We start from the raw sequence: 20,632 nt of genomic DNA on the forward strand, positions 1-20,632 counted from the left end.
TCGCCCGCTTAAATTTATTTTCATATATTTTTTAAATATAAAAAGAATTTTGTCATTTCTAACACCTCAATCAAATAATATATTTACAAAGTTTCATGATTATCGAGTTAGTAGTTTTGGCGTGAAGGCGTAACAAACAAACTTACCTTCATATGTATAGTATTAGTACAATAAGGTGATTAATTAAAACCTTTCATAATTAAATATTTAACTCACGAGCCACTTGAACTATGAGTATATTTTATGAATGAAATAATTTACTACTAACTTTATTCATCCACTTAAGTCCATCTCTCGTCGTAGTCGTCAGACGTATTCTCAGCCATTTAAAACATAAAGATAAAAATAAACAAGCCATGGTAATATTAACAGCACTATGTAAATATCGATCCGTAGTCCTGTAGGATATCGCGGGCGGCACAGTTAGTTCGCTTCCGCGCCGCAGCTAGCGCATACGTCGCGTTCCATGTTTAAAATACTCCCGGAGTTGAAGGTGTTTTTTTTTTTAAATTGTGCTGAGATCGAATGAATTGTTGTGTTTATAATCTGTGTTTAGTGAAGTTTTTAGTGCTAAATGTTTGTTTTATTGGATATTTAAAATTTGTGAAATCCTTTTTTTTTGACGAAATTAGAATTAAAGTATTTTTTTTTAAATTTAATTTTATCGACGACGAAATATCTTCTAATTATTTTAGACGGCTTAAAAAGGTTTATTTGTGACTGAAACGCAAAAGGTTGTTAGACGTAAAAGGGTGTTAATCGCTACATTTAGCACCTGAATTATTATTGATGGCATTCGATACGGAAGCCCTATGCTGATTGTAACGTTCACAATACAATTAGTGGATAAATTGGGCAGTAAATTCTGTAATTCAATATTCAGTTTTCATCTATTGTATAGCTACGTAAATTGACAATTTTAATGAATAATCATTTTTTTAATAAATATTTTTCTTTATCACGTTGATTTAGTTATATATTGTGATTATACAATTCATGTATAATTTAGTAGATACATATTTCTTTAATATTTTTTTTATTGAGAAGAACTCACATGTATATTTGTAGCTTATTCTATTTTTTTTTCAAACATTATTCATAACTACAAATCAAACCTAAAATAATTTTTCCAATGTACATAATAATTATATTAAGCGATATAAGGTAAAATATACGACAAAATCTTCCACACCACCAACAGTTTCGTGATGCGAGTGTTAACACGAGTTTTCACTACGCTGATTTATTATCTGTGCTGTGGGAATATAGCGCGGTAAATCCGACTTAGGTTAAGTTAATTAGAACTTGAAATGAGAGGAAAAGGTAAAGTTGAATTAGAGGGAGCGCTGTTGGGAAATTAGATATGGAACTTTTTATACTTATAAAATCTTAAGGTTGGTACTTCGTAATACTTTTACTTTACTTGTTAATATAATTAATTATCTATATAATAGAAACTGGGTTCTTTTCTACGGTAACATACATACATGAAAATTGGCACGGCAATATTAAAGTTAGCTAGTTATATAGTTTTTAGAATTTACATTTTCTGAGTTACATTCGATTTACAGCTCACATAGTTAGTGAACAAACTGGAAACTTTTTTGCAGGGTTGTTAAAACTTTTTTTAAATTTACATAGTGTCTGCTGTCTGCTATACGTAAAGACCGCCGATAAACTAAAATCGTATAAGTATTTCAATAAATTCACACTTTTCAAATTTAATTTAACTATAAAATTTTTGGTAAGTAAAGGGTTGCTTAACATTTTGCCTTAAAACACGCTTACACAATATATCGCTAAATCTATAGAAAGTAAGATAAAAATAATATACTTTAAGTGTAAAGTAGTGTCTGTGCTTTATTCAAATCAATCCAAATCAAAATATACAATCTCATATAGTAAGTTAGTTCCCGACAGCGTACATATTATAGATAAAACTCATGCTTTTAAAAAAAAGCCAACAAACTTGTTGTGTAACAAACTGGCCAAACTTTTCTCATTATGGACGGACGTAACTCTGCCCCAGTAAACCCACACGATTGATTGAAATAAAATTACACTTTTTAAAGAAGAAAACTTGTAATAACTACAGTAAAAAGTTCATTGATTCTTTTAAAGTACTTTTTGTAATATATATTTAAAATAAATCTTTTCTGTTAATACCTTCATCTTTATATGTACAAAATATTTAATTGCCTATTCAATTATATGACATAGATAATAAAAATGAACTGATAGACTTAAATATGAATTAAGATAAAGCGTTGATAGACTGTAGTCCATAACTTTATAAAATTTATTTACTTAAATTTACGTTATAGTAAAATGTTATTTATTATGATTAAATTATTTTACAAATCAATTTTTTGATTGATTCTATTCCACAAACTCACTGTACAGAAAAAATATAATTATTAAATATTGCAATACTAATAAACAACCTCGCTAATATCTTCACACTTGACGCGTCAAGCTGACCTTCAAAAACAATTTGAATAGATGCATCAGTCGATGGTATTCTATAATTCATAAGCACGAGTTACATAATGAATAATTGTTACGTGACATAAGTACAGACGAACATACATACAAAGTGCCGTCCAAAAAAGACGGATGCCACATCCGAGACATGTCCAAACCCGTAGTGTTAATCTTTGATCTATTCTTGGTGTTAAATGGAGCGCACCATTATTAGGGATTGATTGCATATGAAACGATTGAACGAGCAAATGACAAATCTATCTATACTATCTATACTAATATAATAAAGCGGAAGAGTTTGTTTGTTTGTTTGTTTGAACGCTAAGATCTCTGGATCTACTGGTCCGATTTACTATGTTTTTGTTTTGTATGAAAGCTGCATTCTTCAGAAGTGCTATAGGCTATATAACATTACATTATATATATAAACTAATATATTTTAAAGTACTTTCTAATTTGACATGGAATTTATTCTGCCATGTTAATAACAACCGTCGCGACGCTACGCAACCGTTACCGCGACATTTTGATATTCATCCTTATGAAAATAAATATAATAGACCGACGAAAATATTCATATAGTTCAAGCAGGCGTAGCCGCGTCCGGGTCCACTAGTTGTTTATAAAGGTTTAAATTCATTTAAATTAAGCTATAAAAACAAAAGTTAAATAATAACTTAAATAGTAAGTTAAACAATAACTTTAGAAAATACCTCAAAGGCCGGCAACGCACCTAAAACTCCTCTGGTGTTGCACGGGGTTGTGGGCGCACATATCATTACACTTACATTTAAGCAAAAATAGTGTCTCTCTCAATTTTCTTTTTAATTCATTTATGTTCTAAATATCTAGAATATTTATGTGTTATCTATCTTAATGTCTTTTTCGGAATTACCAAAATTCTCAAAAAGACATTTGTATATGTTTAAAACTCGTGTAATTGCAAGTTGTGTTAAACTTTGATCTATTTTTGATGCCAAATGGAGCGTGCCACTGTTACACAGATTGATCGCTTAGGAAAGAACAAACAGTGTGTAGCTTGTTTGTAAAACTAAGTGTCTAGGGTGGCCTTTACACTCTCCTCTTTCTCTATTTATAGAAATTTTTAAAAAGATTATAAAATCAATTTAAGTTTTTTTTTTCTTAGCTTCACGCTGTATCTCGGGGTAGACACATGGAACATAGTGTTAAGACACTCCAATCCCACCTTGACTATGACCACAATATGACTAGGATATATAATTTCCAATATATACTAAGCTTGAGCAGAAGTTTTTTCATCAGGTAGTGAAAGTTGGACTCATAAGAAATCAAAAAGGGGGCCTCTTCCTCTTTATAGCATTATCATATAACATATTTAATCTTATGTTGTTGCTATTTAATAAAAAAATATACTAAAAATAAACCAATGAACTGTGTAAACCTTCTTTTTACAATATGTGATTTTATATGTTAACATATTATGATAAAATTTTATGTAAAGCCATTTTGATGACTGTTATCACGCTATACGTTAAGAAAGTTATATAACTCCAGCACTAAATTGGAACATCACAGGCGGGCATGAAATTGCTTTGTGCTTGTTCTTTTTACTCTCCTTTCAAGTTGGAAATGATTCTTTGAATTATTTCAAATACAAGTTACGTTTCCTATATATAATATATTTGCAAGTTAGTCAGTTTTCATCTAACGTGTACATTTTAAGTGATTTCATAACAAATTAAAATACCCACCCTTTACGGCGTTAATATTAGTAAGAATTTTGTATTAGCTCAAATAAATTATATATATTTATAGTTTAAGCATTTCATCGTAACAGTTCGTATGTTTGAGAAGCATATTTTTTTTAAATTTTATATATTTTAAACATCTTTGCTTACATTGATAGGTACATACGATTCTATTCCAAACCGATGTATCCGATGAAAGATATAATTCGAATATTTTTTTTTTAAATTATGTAGAGAAACAAATATTATTAAATTACTTAGATTGGTCACATTGGTTTTGAAATTATTTAGAAATAATATTTTCTCTTATATCTTCATATTATCGAAACGAATTCAATTAACTAACGAATTCAACTAACTTAAAATTAAATTTAAATCTATGCTGAAATTGTAGTTATTTCAAATTACCAGAAGAGCAAAATGATACTCGCGACATCCGGTCGAAATTAACGGTGCGTTCATTTGTAACATATTTTATTAAGTCTGTTGAAACTTTAGCATTCACATTTAAAGTGTTATATTTGATTATTTTGAAAATATTTTCAGTTTATTTACTATTATGATAATCCCTTCAATTGAAACTCCCCTCAATTACAGTTCTGTCTGATTAAATTCTTTGTATATCCACGCGTCCATAACCATTATTAAGTAAAAATTAATTTATAAGTGTAAATATTATGAAGAAGTAATCTTTCACAGCATCCTCTCTAGCTTTATTACTTTAACTGCCGCCGAGTGCAATATAAATAAGGAAGCTTCCAACTGAACAATTCATTGCTGCGAACAGTTTAATTAGACAGAACTTGGTAATGAACGTACTTGTTTGTGCCTCCTACACACTATTTACACTTGGCCACAAATTCAAACTTCTATATGAAAATTAATAACTTTATACTAATAAGTATTATTATACAAGATATCCAAATTACGATAAGTACTTGAAAAGATTTTAAAATTCAATATTTTATACAAACTCAATATATTTGTATAGAAATAGTAACAAAACGTTATTGTCTTTTTTTGTAACCAATAATTTTTACTTTTAATGGGGCTTAGATGATAAAAAATTCAAGCGACAATTTCAAAACAGCACTCTGATATTAAATTTGATACATGCGTATTTTATTGTCCACTTTGAAAGTTTCCTCCTGAACGTGTCCATCATTTATTTTTCCACGTCCACCCTCTAAGTGTTACCCGATATAGAAAGTTCTGGATATTCGTGGCGTCCCCTCGTGTCATGAGTCAGGCAAATTACGGCATTTGTGATTAATGCGATCTATTCCTGGGTATTCCTTCAGTTCTCTTTGCATTGTTCTTCGCCTTCCTTCATGAAATATAACTATTAAAAACTTTTATTTTTCTTGTGAAGCTTATAACAAAAATCGATATATTAAAATGTTTTAAAAATTTTGTTGTATTACTTTAGCATAGTTTTCATATTAAATAATTTATTATATACCTTCATTTCCTTTAAAAGTGAAAAAATAATCGAAAATAAGTGATCAATGAGTGAAAAGTGCTTTATTAAATATAAACTATGAACTAAAATGTATTGAGAAGTAATCCATTTTACACTCCTTATAACGAAAGCCGTCACAATGGTCTACCTACATACCTGTATGGATATGTGTAAGTATCAACACCTACTTAAAAAATAATCTATTCGTGCGAATAACTTATATTAACAACCTAAACCTAGTAATTTTATTAATTAATTATTAATTAAAATATGTATTCTATTTTTTTTTGTTTCTTAAAGACATATAATATTTCATTTAAATGAACGTGAAATGCATTATATAAATTCTATTATTATACTCATACCAACATATATTATTAGCTGGTATTCAGCTTGTCTTGATAACATTGTTACAATGCGGTCAGCTTCAGAATGTAACCAAGTACGACATGACTCCTAATACAGATGTATAGTCTAAGGTTATATGTCAAGTGGAATGATTTTACATTACTGCGGTTTCGTATAATCTTGTACTATGTAAACAATACGAAATGCCATATTAAACTTAGGTATTACATAGATATATTATATTACATGTAGTAATTTAAATCTTGAATCATATGTAACTTTGAGTGGTTTTATAAAATGGTCGTTTTTCATATGGCAGGGTAGGCAGAAGTAATTAATTACCGCCGATTTTTTGAAGCATTGTGTGTATGTAGAATTCAATGTCACGCCTTTAGCTTTGTACCAGAGCGAAGAAATAAAATAATAATAATAAATTCTCCTGTGTGGGAATTGAACCTACAACCCTCGCGCCCTACAGCCCAAAATTATAAAAAAAATATCATAATAGAAAAGTTGAAAAAAATATTATATTAAAGAATTGCCTTTTTGCGTTTTAGGTTCGCGCCATGGAGCAGCGGCTTTGCGAGTGGCCAGCTGGCGCTGAGGGTGCGCCGAAAGCCATCTCAAGACTTGAAGGCCAAATTGAAGAACAGGTACGCAATTATATAGTTCATAATTCCGAAACCTTAAGATCTAACTACAACCCAACCCAAAAAGAAACGTTTTGTAATTTATTGCGTAAAAGCTTATGTAACTTTGACTTGAGAATGCCTATTTTACTTTAAGTACGCTTTAGGGAATAATTTTGTTTACGAGGTTTAGAAAGCTTTTACTTCTGGATTTCTAATTTTTGAAGGATAATTATAAATTGTATTTGGCAATGTTTATGATTTAAGGTAAAATAAAAACAAATATTCTTTTCGTAAAATTTCAAATATTCGTAAAATTTCACCTGTATATATTGAATGCATTGATAAAATTGTGAGGCATTATCCGGTCCTTGCCTTGGCGTCATTGACTGATACGTCATTACGTAACGTCACTATGACGTTTATAACGTTACTTTACGCTTTATAAGAGGACGTTGTTTTTGTTTATGTTTGACTTCATGTTACGTTTTTTATAATTTCTTGACTGAAAATATGTTTTATTTCAATTTATTTTTGTTTCCTATATTAATGATTATAGTAGGTAAAGACTCTTAGCAAAAACCACTATTAAAATAATACAAAACATAAGTCAGAAAATGCAGGTATATTTTTTTAAAATTTCATCTATTGTACATTATATAAATAAATATTTGAATTATTATCGAATGTGTCTATAACATATTCGATATTTTTTTAACATACGATTTAATTTTATAATACTTATATAAGCGATTAATATCTAATCCGAACGGACAAAAATTCAAAATCAAAACATTATTAAATGAATGAATAGATCATTAACACTAATTTGTTTCAGAAGCAGCTGCGACTCCAAGACGCGAAACAAGTGGAAGCAAAAGCCGCCCGCATAAAGGAGTGGGTGACGAACAAGCTCCGTGAACTCGAACAACAGAACCAACAATTAAGAGAACAAAACGACCGCTGTAATCAACAGCTTGAGTTATTAAGAAACCACATAGCAGCTCAAGGAAGCAGAAATTGTGCTGTAAGTACAAAATGCATATAATAAATGATAAGACCTCATTCTCATATACATATAATAATTAAAAATACCTTTCCATGTAGGAAATTATTATTTATAACCAAATATAAGATTTAGAATTAAAACCTTTATTAGCAGTTCCTACCCTCTCGGGGGAGTTTGTCCCTTGAAGTGAGATCTGAGGACACTCGAGCCTCATCAAGCCTATTGGCAAACAATCGTCGTCGCTCAGAGAGCTTAGAAGGCCCCCAGGTAGATTTTAGAAGAATTTTTGTGGTTGATGTGCTCTTTATTTATTTATCAGCACCACCTATTTATTTGTAATGCTATTTTAATTCACTTTTATAGATTATTTTATGTTTTGTTACTATATATTCTATAGACCGAGTATATACTGCCGTGTGTGAAAATAAATTACTTTATAGCCTTATAGGCTTAGTGTGTATAATAGCTGTTTTATTTAGAGGAACTGAAATTTACTATAATCTTATATTAAATAATAAGTTTTATTTTTTATTGTAATCTTCAATACTAAATAATTTAAATTATATTGTTTCATAAGGTCTTATACTGTGACAAACGGTATAAACATTGCATGAAAATTATCCAATAATCAATCTTTTATTTATTTCATAGTATTTTTTTATAAGCACAATCTATTTTGTTATATCTCTAGATTCACAGCATTGCATTGCTATTTAGGATTTTTTATTTCAGCCTTCAGTGTGTAGTGTAAAATATCTAAATTGCTAAATTGTTTATTATTACAAAATCTTTTCTTAATTTTGATATATATTTTTTTAAGTTTAAAATGTACTTAAACATTTTAAATCAAGTAATATAAAAATTCAAAATTATTTATTTAATTTTTAATTAATAATTTAATTTTTAATTAATAATTTAATTTTTAATTAATATATGAAACTTTATTAATTTGTAAAGTAAATAATATATTTTTTTTATGACTGTTGTCCCTTATTCATACAGTTTGTATACAATTTTAACATTAAAAATCTAATACACAGGAGGTAACACTGAAAAAATACAAGGACTTAACAAGAATAAAGGTATTGAAATAAAAATTACAATTTATAATAGATGGTGCTAGTACATAGAATTAATATGTTAATTATTATTTTGATTTATTTTACTTATTGAGGTTGTCGTGGTGCAGGTGCACGTACATACAACTGTATACACGACTGTTGTGGATTCAATTCCCACTCGAGCAAATGAAATATTTAATATTTTCATTTCCTCACTCTGGTAACTAAGTAAAGCACGGCGTTGAGTTCCGCCACTCAACACTATACTTCAAGACTGAAGATAAAAAAACAATTTAATTTATTTAATGAAATTGCTTTTCTTTCGTTTCAGTTGCCAATTGTTTCATCGGAACCCCATTACAGTACACCGGTGAGGCATAGAAGAAATTTATCGATAGGTACTACTAATTTGACGCAGACTAGTGCCAACAGTCAATTGAATACTATGAACAAGACCATGGATGAAAGGACGACGGCCAGTCTTCTAGCAGATGATTTAGCTGTATGTTTGTTTTGATTTATAATATACATAGTTTTACTTTGACTTGAAGATTTTTTAATGTAGTTCTCAACTTTTTGTCAATATAGGAATATGGAAGCAATTATAATTTCGCCACGTTGATATGAAATTCATGTTTTATTATAAAAAATATGAATCATAAATAATACTTCTCATATGATGTATTGTTATTTTTGCTTATAATTTTTTCTTTGTTACTTTACTAAGTAATTTAGATAACAGAGGGTCATCAAATACATTAAATATTTATAATATAATATTTTGTTTGAAACACTATTAAGAAAATAATTATGATCTTTTAGAGTATTTAATATGTATTTTAAAATATTTAAAAAAAGAAACCGTAAAATCAGTAATACAAATTAATAATATGTTTTGTTATAGGCTGCAGTAGAAAATTTGGTAGTTCTACCAACAACACCGAACACGTCGACCGACGGTGATACGACACACGACTACGCTGAAATATATACGCCTAGTAGAGGTTAGTTATATAAATATAATATAAATATATTTATAAAAAATATATATACAGGAGTTTCCCTAGATGTTCTGTGTGATACAAACTTTTAACGTTGTTGTCTGTCTGTCTTTCTGTTCTTCTATCAGTAGTACCATCTATCTCATGATCGTGTGGAGTTTTCGAATTAAAATTAATATCGTATATCCATGTCTGTGGTTCCTTAGAGCATAGAAAATGTTAAGATTTTAAGTGAACGCTATCAAAAAATTACGAGTGTTGTATTTTTTGCTAAGTTTCGTATGGAATTAATTAGCCGCGTAATCAAAACATATAGAGTAAACACTTCCCATAGACCTACAATTATAATACCTCACAATACAAACAAAAGAAAAGTTTGAATGTTGAAAATTTATAGGTATATCATAAAAAACTCACTTTATACTTATTTTGTTCATTTCATACAAAATTTCATATGCCCGCAAACTTAAATTTATCATTTCTTATAAGTAACTTCCCCGTTAAGTCGCGGAACTCAACCCCGCGCTTTTGCTTCTTTACCAGAGTGAGAGTTGCGCATAACCGTTGCGTTTATAGTCGCACGCTAATGTCCCTGCGCAGCTACGACCTTAATTAATAATAAATAATAATAATACATGAAAACATGTTTTTCCATTTATTTTCCAGAACGAACCCCAGCATGGCAAGGTGTGAATGTAATAGTTCAAGGCAACAGTCGTGGTGGGTCTTCCACTGGAGACAGTTCCACATCAGAACAGCCGAGGCCCCCCACTCCGCCCTTACACAGATTCCCCAGCTGGGAGGCCAAAATATATCAGGTTAGTTTGAAGTTATTTTGTGAATGTCGTAGTGCAAGGGACAGTCGTGGCAGATTGCCGACTGGGGTTCTGGGGGACTGGGTTTCCATATCAGAACATCACAGTAAAATTTCATCTTTTACGTGAAAGTCGAGAAAACATCAATCCTAATAAACTTTTAGATCTGTAATATTAATTTAATATTAATAAGATAATTTACTAATTAAAATAATTTCATTTCCACTAGGTAGCAGACGACGGTCTCCAACAGTCAATAGAAGAGGAGCTGAGTCCGCCGCCATGTCCGCGGACTATGCACGAGTCGACGAGCTACCAGGATATCTCTGTGCCTGTTTATGCTACTGTTAAGGGGGTGATTATTGTTTGTTTTTGTTTATTTTCACTTAGAATAGTAATAGTGTTATAGATTAAGAAATATTTTTTTGCCAATTTTATAGTATAATACTTATTTTTTAATTTTTAATTACATATTTTTAAGCCAGTTTGTTGAGCCAATTAAATGTTTATAAACTATTGAATAAAAGACCTAAAGTTGTCGTTCTGATACATCTTATCAATTTCAATATGAAATGGGATCTAAGTTTTCTTAAATAAACAAATTTAATGAATGGGGATAAAGGGTGAATCTAAAAATTAAATTTGTGTCCACAATCGATAATGAAATTACTATATTTTTTAAATCTTTTAGAGAGCCAGTCAAATTAGATCGATGCCTTTTACGGGGGATTCTTCAGACGACTCGTCGGATGGAGAAGAATCTATGGGTGTCACTGTCCATAATACACCACATCATAATCCTCTATATGGTATGTTTTTATGCTACTATAGGTTAATGTGTAAATTAAAAATATTGATTTTATACTACTGTTGCAATATAGAATTTATATTTTCTACATATAATTGTTAAGAATTTGACTATGTCTAGAGAGAATGTTTACATTTCAAAAAGAAAACTATATATTTACCTCTTTAGTCATTTTAGTTTTAGAAATAATCATTAATGAAGGAATGCCTTTACATTAGAACTTTCCATAGGCGCGCATTATATAAAAGTATTTTTCTAATGATAAATGTATTTTAGGTCAAACCTCCCAAATGCCAATCAACAATATCAATCTAACAAGCGTGCTCCCAGCCTCCATACAACAAACCTCAGGCCCTCACGGTCTGGTGCTAAACAGTACGAACGGACAGTGCAGTTCATCAGACACTAGTTTAAGTGCAAGCAGTCCTTCCAAGAGTGTGAAGACCAGCTCCAGTTTGAGTCCAGCCAAAAGATCTAGCAGTGGATCGCCGAGTAAACAGAGTAAAACTAGAGGTTTGTATTGAAACATTTATTACAATAAATGTGTATCTTACATTTATTTACATACATTTTTTGTCAGGATTTTTTTGATTTTGGTTTATTACAGTTCCATTCATTATGATGATAACAAAACGAAAATTCTTAATGAATAGCAATATAAGTAGTTTTCATTTCATCACATGCAATAGTGTTCAGATCCACTCGCATAGTACTTTGTTATTAGAATATAGAATCATTGAATTCAAATTAATGATTCAACTTTTTAGTATAACATCTAAAATGCTAGCTGTTTAGTTTAAGAGATATTAAATGGATAATGAATTATATTATGCATAAATATATAATACACACACACAATATAAAGGTACAAATGGTTAGTACTTGGTGGTATATTCAATATAATTTTATATATGGTTTCTTTACATATATGTACTCATTGTATGGGACTTCACTGTGAAAATATGTTATGTAAGCCATTTCCAGGCATTTGAATTGACATTGATACAAGTTGAAGTGCCGAAAATTGGTGACACTAACTTGTCTATTTATTCATTCGCTCACTATGAAATTTTTACTTTTCTTGATTTGGGCATGCGAATAAACATAATATGTTTATACTCATTCAACCATCCATTCACTCAATTCACCACTTGTTCATTAACTCATTCGTTCCAGACACGTCCTTCGAATCAGGCATGTCGGACGACTACGCGATCCCCCCGGACGCGGTGTCATGCGAGAGCGGAGCGCTGGGCGCGCGGGACTCTCCGCGCCGACACGACGCACTAGAGAAGAGCGGGCACCTGGCTAAGCTGGGTGGCAAGTTGAAGACTTGGAGGAAGAGATGGTTAGTGGGAATATCGTAATTTTTTTTCACAAATTTCTTTAAACTTTTTGACCTGGATAAAATCCTTAATGCATCTAATCAAATTTTTATTTAGGCTTATTAATAAAAACAAACTTTAATTTAATAAAAACAGAACAACAACTTAATGGTTATGTGACAACTACATTGGAACAAGCAAAATAATGTAAAAATGATGGTGTAAAGTTTTAAGTTGCTTAAATTAAAAAGATATACAAAGAATATTCAGTAAATTTAATGTTTTTTACAAATTTACTAAAACTTAGTCTTTTTTTTTAAACGTACTCGAGTAACGAACTCCTTAAATATATTTAACCAATAATTCTTAATTATTTCTATAATACTTACTTACATTATAAAACACTTTTCTACTAAATTTAATTTCACCAGGTTTGTCCTCAAAAACGGCACGCTATCCTACTGGAAGTCCCAATCAGAAGTTAATAGAAAACCTCAAGGCCAAATCGGTTTGGGTGAAGCTTGTAAAATATCACGAAACGAAGGTGCAGCCACATTTGAAATATTCACCGGCAGTCGGACTTATTATCTGACAGCTGATAGCATTGCCACCATGGAGGATTGGATAAGAGTTTTACAGGTAAGTTAATTATATGTTCATATAATGAATATTATTATTACCTTATTTATTACTTGATTATTACTATTACCCAGCTGCAAGCCTAGATTCGAGTCCCACAGGGAACACCCTGTTCCTGACTACCTCCTATTCACGTAGACACGCAGTGCTTTCGAATTCTTAGGGATGAGGTACCCTCTTCCTCCTGTCCTCCTTCCCGGTGTCGTTATGAAATAGGGCAACAGTAATCTCACGTTCGAGAAAAGTGATTGATAATTTAAACAAACCCAGTGAAATTATTACATATTCATTTACTTCTTATTAAAAGATCCCTAGTCGGAAATGCTGGGTATATTCTCCTGTGGTACCGTGGTAATTAAGAAATAGCCGATTTTTTAAATTTAAAATTGATACAAAATATGTAACGAGAAAACCAGCGAGAATAAAAAGCATATGAATAAATCAATCATCACCTGATTTCAATAACTTTTCCAATTTATTTATGTTTCCTTGAAAATTTTAAATAATTTATTCCATTGAGTGGAAATCGAACCCACAACTATTATATTTACAATTACAGTATGTACCACTACACCACGAAAACCGTAAAAGTATTTAATTTCCATATTACAAGTAGCGTAGTTTAGAAAAGAAACTATATAATAATATAATATTGAAAAAACTGTTTTTAAGCTTTTTGTAATATTTCAAACCTTTATATGGGCACCTTATCTATAAAAATTGTTTTTAAATTCAAGGTTTTGTAAAATGTTTCATACTTTCATATGTTTCGGGCATATTTCATAAAAAAATCATTAATTTCAAGGGTTGTTTAAAGAAACTTTTATGAATTGTTTTTTATTTTGTATTTGGTTAGGCGTCGATACTTAAATTGTTCTTTAGATTTATGAGTAAGTAGTTTGTGGGAAATAGATTGGTATATGCAATATTTATTGTGTGTTATTAGAATATATTTATTGTACTGTATGTTTCCCTTAAAAATAAATAAATAAATATTGGCAAAATAAATATTTACAAATTTCTTTATTAATATATTACAGAACGTCCAAAGGCGAAACGCAACAAAATTACTATTAAGCAAAGAAGACAACAAGCCTACAATACAAGGTTGGCTCACTAAAGTTAAAAATGGACACGCCAAGAAAAGTTGGTGTGTTTTACTTGGCAAGATGTTCCTGTATTTTAAGACTCCTGGTGACCAGGTGATTTTATAATTGATAGTTATTACTTATTAAATATGTTATTGAGAACATTGACAAATTTTCGCATATTGTTGATAAGTGTCAACTCGGAAGGTTTTTAGCTTGAACCTTTTCGAGAGACTATTTATTAATAATGTAGATGTTGAAATCTGGTTAGAACAAGTACTTTCATCTATCAAAAAGATGTGAGATAAAGAAAATAAAAAAAAGTCGAATTTCCAGCAATAATCTTTTTTGAAATATGTTTTTTATGTAAGGAATTTTGTTCTTGTGAAATTTTAATTAGTATTTGAAGTTTAAATAAAACTCTTTTACTCGAATACTTTATTTTCCAAAATGAATATATACATAAATTCTTACATTTTTCAGAACCCAACTGGCCAAATAAACATGAGAGACGCGCGAGTGGAAGACGTAGAACACGTGTCCGATTCGGATTCAGAGGAAAAGAACGATGATTCTAGAAACCTTACCGTCGCCATATATCCTCAGCATCAGGTCACTGGGGTCAGTGTTATGAAATTTTTGTATATAATAACGTAAAATTGTGAGTGAGTTAATATTAACTAAGAAAAATAATTATAAAAAACTTAACACTCATTTCTTTTCACCTCCTTTTAGAGAATAAATGCGATAAGGATTCGTAGATATTCACTTGATTATTAATACAATTTTCAAATTGACAATGAAATTATCATATACAATTTTAAATATAAATAGCAGTTGCTTACACTAATATCTTTAAATCAAATTTTCTTCCAGGGCCCAACCTACTTACTTTTCGAGAGCAAATCCGACAAGGACTCGTGGCTCTACCACTTAACAGTGGTGAGCGGTGGTGGACTCAGTCAAGGGACACATTTTGAGCAATTAGTACAGAAACTTATGGAAACCGATGGCGATCCTAGTAAGTTGTTTTGTGATTGTTAGTGTTTTTTTTAATATCGAATGGTATTTCAACTCTTCTCTAATAAAATAAATGAGTATATAAAGGAGTCATGTTACTGTTCTTTTGTTTACGCAGTGCCAGTGCTGGATTAGATCAGACCTTCAGCCATAATATATAAAAAAATGTTTTTAATATATAAATTCCCTGTTCTTATCGTCGTTGGCGCAAAGGCGCAAGTGTGCACAACGATTGTGGGCTCTATTCCCATTCGGGGGAATGAAATATTTATTATTTTCATTCGAAATTAAACAATAATAATAATGACCCGTGGAGACAGAACCCAAGCTTCTTTTATATACTTCCTGTAAAGTCGGTACACTACTGTAAGTATGTATTTGACACACTATATCCCACTTAGTAGTCAGATACTTTTCAATTCTTTCTAGTATGGCTTTTTAAAATTAACCTCTAAAAGATTTCTTATAAAAGATTATTAATAAAGTATTTTTCTTTACAGATTGTGTATTATGGAGGCATCCAACATTATTATATTCCAAAGAAAATATAACGTCTCCGTTAACATCACTCAATTCTGAAGCGTTGCAAGCAGAAGCCTTGAAATTATTTAAGGTAATATAAAGTTTTTTTTTTAAATAAAAAAATGTTTAACTAATACTAAAATCATTTATTAAATTAAATTAAATAATTTTAATTCAAGTATATTATTTTTTTATTTGTAAAAATTATAATCTTCTACATGGCATTAGTCCCGGTTATTATTGCCAGAGTCTGCCCTTAGTCTCTTGTGTACGTTCTTCAGTATCCTGGTTGGATGGTTAGTCTACTGGCTCTTATGTCCTCACAGCATCACAACATCCAACCATCGCTTGGCGTTCGAGGGGTCTAACTCTAGGGACAGACATAGCAAGCACTTCTACCGACATAGTTCTAGGAACTAACCGGTGTACACATTACGTGTTACGAAAATTAAGTGGCAGATGCCACGCCATGACGAGTTCAAATTTTTATTTGTTTCTAATCTATTAAAAATAGCAAATGTTTGGTTTTCAGTGCGTCCAACTGTTCATGTCAGTGGCAGTGGAGCACGCGGGCATCGACTACCACGTGGTGCTGGCGCAGAACGCGCTGCAGCAGTGCCTGGAGGTGGCGGAGTTGCAAGACGAGCTGGTATCGGCGCTGTGCAAGCAGAGCGCGCCGCACCACTCCAAGCACGGCGTGCAGGTACCGCGGAGACACCCGCGCGCTGTGAGTGCTTCTTGCGTACTGGCTTGCCTCGTAGGGCCGCCCTGAACTTAGCTGTGGATAGTTGCGCGATCTTGAAATTGATTTGTTTGTTAGTTGGGATTATTTTCTTATTGAGTTAACAATGCTCAGTTTTCTCTAACTTCAGGACGGTCACGACTCTTTAACCGTAATGTACTTTTAATGTTAGGGTTTAGTGATGGGACTGGAGTTGATTAGTTTTTTTAATTGTCTAAACTGATAAAAAAGTAGTTACTCAAGATAATTCGAAATTCCATTTAACTCAGAATAATTTAACTCCATTTCAACTCGAGTTGACTCGGTTTATATTTTATCCCACTTATATCGCATATATCCTCTATAGTCGTATATATCTCTTTCCGTCTAATGTGCAGTGGGAGTTGAACCCCCTATTTAACGAACGATGCGACTCAAATAAATATAACAAAAACTTAATCAATTAATTATACAACTGAAATTGTTGATAATAATAATAATAAATATAAATATCGACAGAGTATCATAAGATATATATCTTATGATACTTCACAACATCCAATCTTCATCTATCAAGTAAACTCCAAATTATATGCTATACATCTTGCTATTACTTGATTTCAAAGTAATGTAATATAAACTTGTAAATAAATAAATTTATTGCACAGACTATATAACATTAATGTTAGAGTAAATTGTTACTATTTATTGTAAATTAAAATATAACCTTATTGTTATTTCATATCAATATACATCTGATGGTATATAAAAGTATAAATGCTTATCGAAATAAAACAAAAATAATAAAACGACACGAAATTTTTAAAAGTCAAAATAATGCCTGATTATAAAGACGACTTTACTTTTATCCTTTGATCCACTTAGTGGCTAACAGAAATCTTAATAAAAAAATCAACTTCACGCTGTATCCCGCACACAACATTGTAGGCAGAGGGAACCTGGTGTTAAGATAGTCCGTTCTCCCCTTTCTGCCGAATTCTGGAGGCATTGCGTATTGAGTGGCAGAACTCAACGCCGCGCTTTGCTTCGAAACCACAGAGAAGAAGTGAAAATATAAATAAATATTTCACCCTTGATTGTCGTGCTTGTTTCACCCTTGATTGGCACGACAATCCTAATACTTTGACCAAATAAGTTAATTTTAAAATAATTTATTGATAATAAAACTCGCGATATACATATATACCATCAAATGTATTATAAATATATTTAATCAATATTTAATTAGCTTATTCAGCATAAGCTTCACGCGAAACGCCGCAATGCTTTTCTCATATGTCACCTATATATATTATAACTTGTCACTTATCTGTACACAGAGTAGTTTCATAGTAGACACTCTTCCGAGCTATTTTATTATTTATAAATTGTTTTGTTGGTGTTAGTTTAATATAAATAATTAGATATAGTTTAATTAATATTATAATATATGTGAATGGACTGTGTATTTTTCAAGTTGTTTATCATAATTGACGCTATATAGGCTCAATTGAAATTTGTAGATTTCAATCCCGTTTTTTTTTAAATCTCCTGCTTTCTTGTATATAATGTTGAATTAACATTCTACTAATATTCTTATAACGTTAAATGAAAAGAAGCTTGTGAGTTTTGGTCCTTTAATTCATTTGTTATTTTTTGTTAAAACTCTTGTTATATTAAAAATAAGTTATCATTTCTTTTTTGGGGTAAGGAATATTTGCTAGGTGGGTGATTATTATAATTCATATCATCCCTTGAATGCAACTTAAAACAAAATATGCAGTCCATTCTAATAGATAATTAAAACAAATAACTTTTTAGTTTAGAGCACATCTTCCGAAATTAGTCGCATTTGTTATTTACATTTCGGAATCTAAATACACTAACAAACCATATTTAAATATATAAGTGTACAGCTTTGTGTGTCGCTGTATCTAAGCTTCGTTATGATCAATTTGGAATTGTAAATGTGAATATTTATTGGCTTCTTACTAAAAATGGGTTATTATCTTGTAAATATTATTTAAAAAAATAATACGTTACTTATAAAGTCGTATTCCAACTTGATCTCCTAGTTCTGGCAACATTAATACGTAATGACTTTTCAATGTGGCAACTCAAACAGATGATATATAAATGTTGCCATGACCAAATATTTTATAAATATAGTCGCATATCAAATGGAATGTTGGTGTAAATTTTCCCTTTATTTTTATAATTTGAAGTTTTTTTCCAAGAATGTCTGCCCTCCCCATAGTTTCTAGGGAATGTTTTTTTCTTTCTTCATCCCATACTGTCATAGCTACTATGCACTACGATCTCCTTTGTATGAAAGGCTGACGTTGCAAGTTTGTTTAGACCATATATTATATATGTATGTGTAGTATGTGGGAGGTAAGTAAAGATAATTTTATATCCTTTACAACTGCATTTTGTCGTAATTTATGGTTTTCATAATTATATGTAATTTATGTTTTTTTTGTTCCTTCAAATAGTATTTATTGTAATTCTTTGAACAAAACGCTTACAATTTATTCTCTGATATTATTTTTTTCTTTTAATATTCTTGTTAGTAAAATAATTAATGTAACCTTTTTATCTATACAATTCGAAGTACTATATCAATATTATAGTAATTTTAATAACACTATGCAGTTGTATTGCGATTTAGAAAATTAAGCTATACCACAATGTACATAATAGGTATAACACACGGTGAAAGTTCAATATATTTTTCATGAAAATATTTTTTCAATAGTTAATTTAGTGCAGGCAAGTACTTTAAAATTGGTGAAGGCAACTTGATACACACATGACAATATTATTTCCACATTATGTAAATATTTTCTTAATATTACGTACTTAACACACACACACACACTAACTAAACTTTAAATATTTATTAAATATGGTAACTAATTTATAATTTATTTATTAAACTGTAGTCAGTATAAATAAAAAAATCCTTTTAAAATAATAAAACGAAACAGTTAGTAATTAATAATTATTGAGAATTTATGTACCTAGTTAAATAATTCTAATACATGATTATGAATGAGAACAAATCCTATCCTATTATATATGTAATATACGACATAGATGTCCTATTTGACTCATTTAACCATAAAAAAATAACAACTCCCCCCCCTTAAATGTTGCCTGTATGCTTTACTCGTACCTGTTTAACAACATTCACTAACATTCAGTAGTGTTCATTACACTATTTATATATTATCTATCACATTGAGTCGCAACTTCATTTACACAAACATAAAGCCTTACCAATTAATATAAAAAAGACAGTAGTCTCGTAGAAACAAAGCCCCCCACTGACGATCCGAACACCAACATTTCATTTGTACAGCAACTGCTACTGTGCGCGACGCAGTCGTTGTTCACTTGCGACACGGGCGCGTCGTCCGTGACCGGCGACAACAAGAGCGACCTGCCGCAGAACTCGGCGGGATCGCCCAGTTCTATACAGGTAATGTTATGTGGCGCACTTGTCATGGATAGGCGGCTTTATTTTCACTACAATTGGATTAGTAGAGATTTAAATTTCATTTGTGTTATTAAAATGTTTGGTACAATAATATTATTTTTTTGTACATTTACAGGAATTGTATTTATTTAAATAATGTCTACGCGCTCAAGTAATATTTTTAAAATTCCAATATTGCATACAGTACGAAACTAGATTTATTCATACTCAAATACACAAAGATTAAAATTCTTTTACAATTTACATATTTTCGTTAACAACGTATGTATTAATCAGATAATTTTATGAAAAGTGCGTCACAATTTTCAACTGGAACTTTAGATATAATAAAACGATGTGTACAACTCATTAGGGTAAACGAATTCATTGATCAACTTCAGCCAGTTTCAGTCAGTTTAGTCATTTTCATTTGAAGCCAATAAATAGTTCCATTTTCATTATTCTATCCATTAAGATCATATGAGAAAG

The 20,632-nt window shown here is 30.5% G+C and overlaps 1 protein-coding gene across 19 annotated transcripts in view; it reads left to right on the forward strand.

The window, feature by feature from the left end:
* Positions 1–20,632, forward strand: part of LOC146530999 (uncharacterized protein CG43867) — a 267,484-nt gene that overhangs the window by 239,284 nt on the left and 7,568 nt on the right. For 3 of the 19 annotated variants that reach the window (XM_085199749.1, XM_085199762.1, XM_085199763.1), the window contains 18 exons: positions 6,582–6,677; positions 7,492–7,680; positions 7,813–7,929; positions 8,703–8,744; positions 9,055–9,225; positions 9,628–9,727; positions 10,391–10,542; positions 10,769–10,894; positions 11,231–11,348; positions 11,624–11,860; positions 12,524–12,695; positions 13,104–13,311; positions 14,352–14,513; positions 14,883–15,020; positions 15,276–15,420; positions 15,920–16,032; positions 16,474–16,668; positions 20,027–20,146. In XM_085199749.1, the coding sequence (XP_085055875.1) occupies positions 6,582–6,677; positions 7,492–7,680; positions 7,813–7,929; positions 8,703–8,744; positions 9,055–9,225; positions 9,628–9,727; positions 10,391–10,542; positions 10,769–10,894; positions 11,231–11,348; positions 11,624–11,860; positions 12,524–12,695; positions 13,104–13,311; positions 14,352–14,513; positions 14,883–15,020; positions 15,276–15,420; positions 15,920–16,032; positions 16,474–16,668; positions 20,027–20,146 (2,601 nt within the window). Of the gene's footprint in view, positions 1–5,694; positions 5,847–6,581; positions 6,678–7,491; positions 7,681–7,812; positions 7,930–8,702; positions 8,745–9,054; positions 9,226–9,627; positions 9,728–10,390; positions 10,543–10,768; positions 10,895–11,230; positions 11,349–11,623; positions 11,861–12,523; positions 12,696–13,103; positions 13,312–14,351; positions 14,514–14,882; positions 15,021–15,275; positions 15,421–15,919; positions 16,033–16,473; positions 16,669–20,026; positions 20,147–20,632 lie in introns of those variants that run through there. The other 16 variants (XM_085199751.1, XM_085199766.1, XM_085199752.1 and 13 more) reach the window with 14 other exon arrangements.

The sequence above is a fragment of the Heliconius melpomene genome, chromosome 16, assembly GCF_056956725.1.
Source record: "Heliconius melpomene rosina isolate 202511_hmr_F chromosome 16, ASM5695672v1, whole genome shotgun sequence".
NCBI lineage: Eukaryota > Metazoa > Arthropoda > Insecta > Lepidoptera > Nymphalidae > Heliconius > Heliconius melpomene.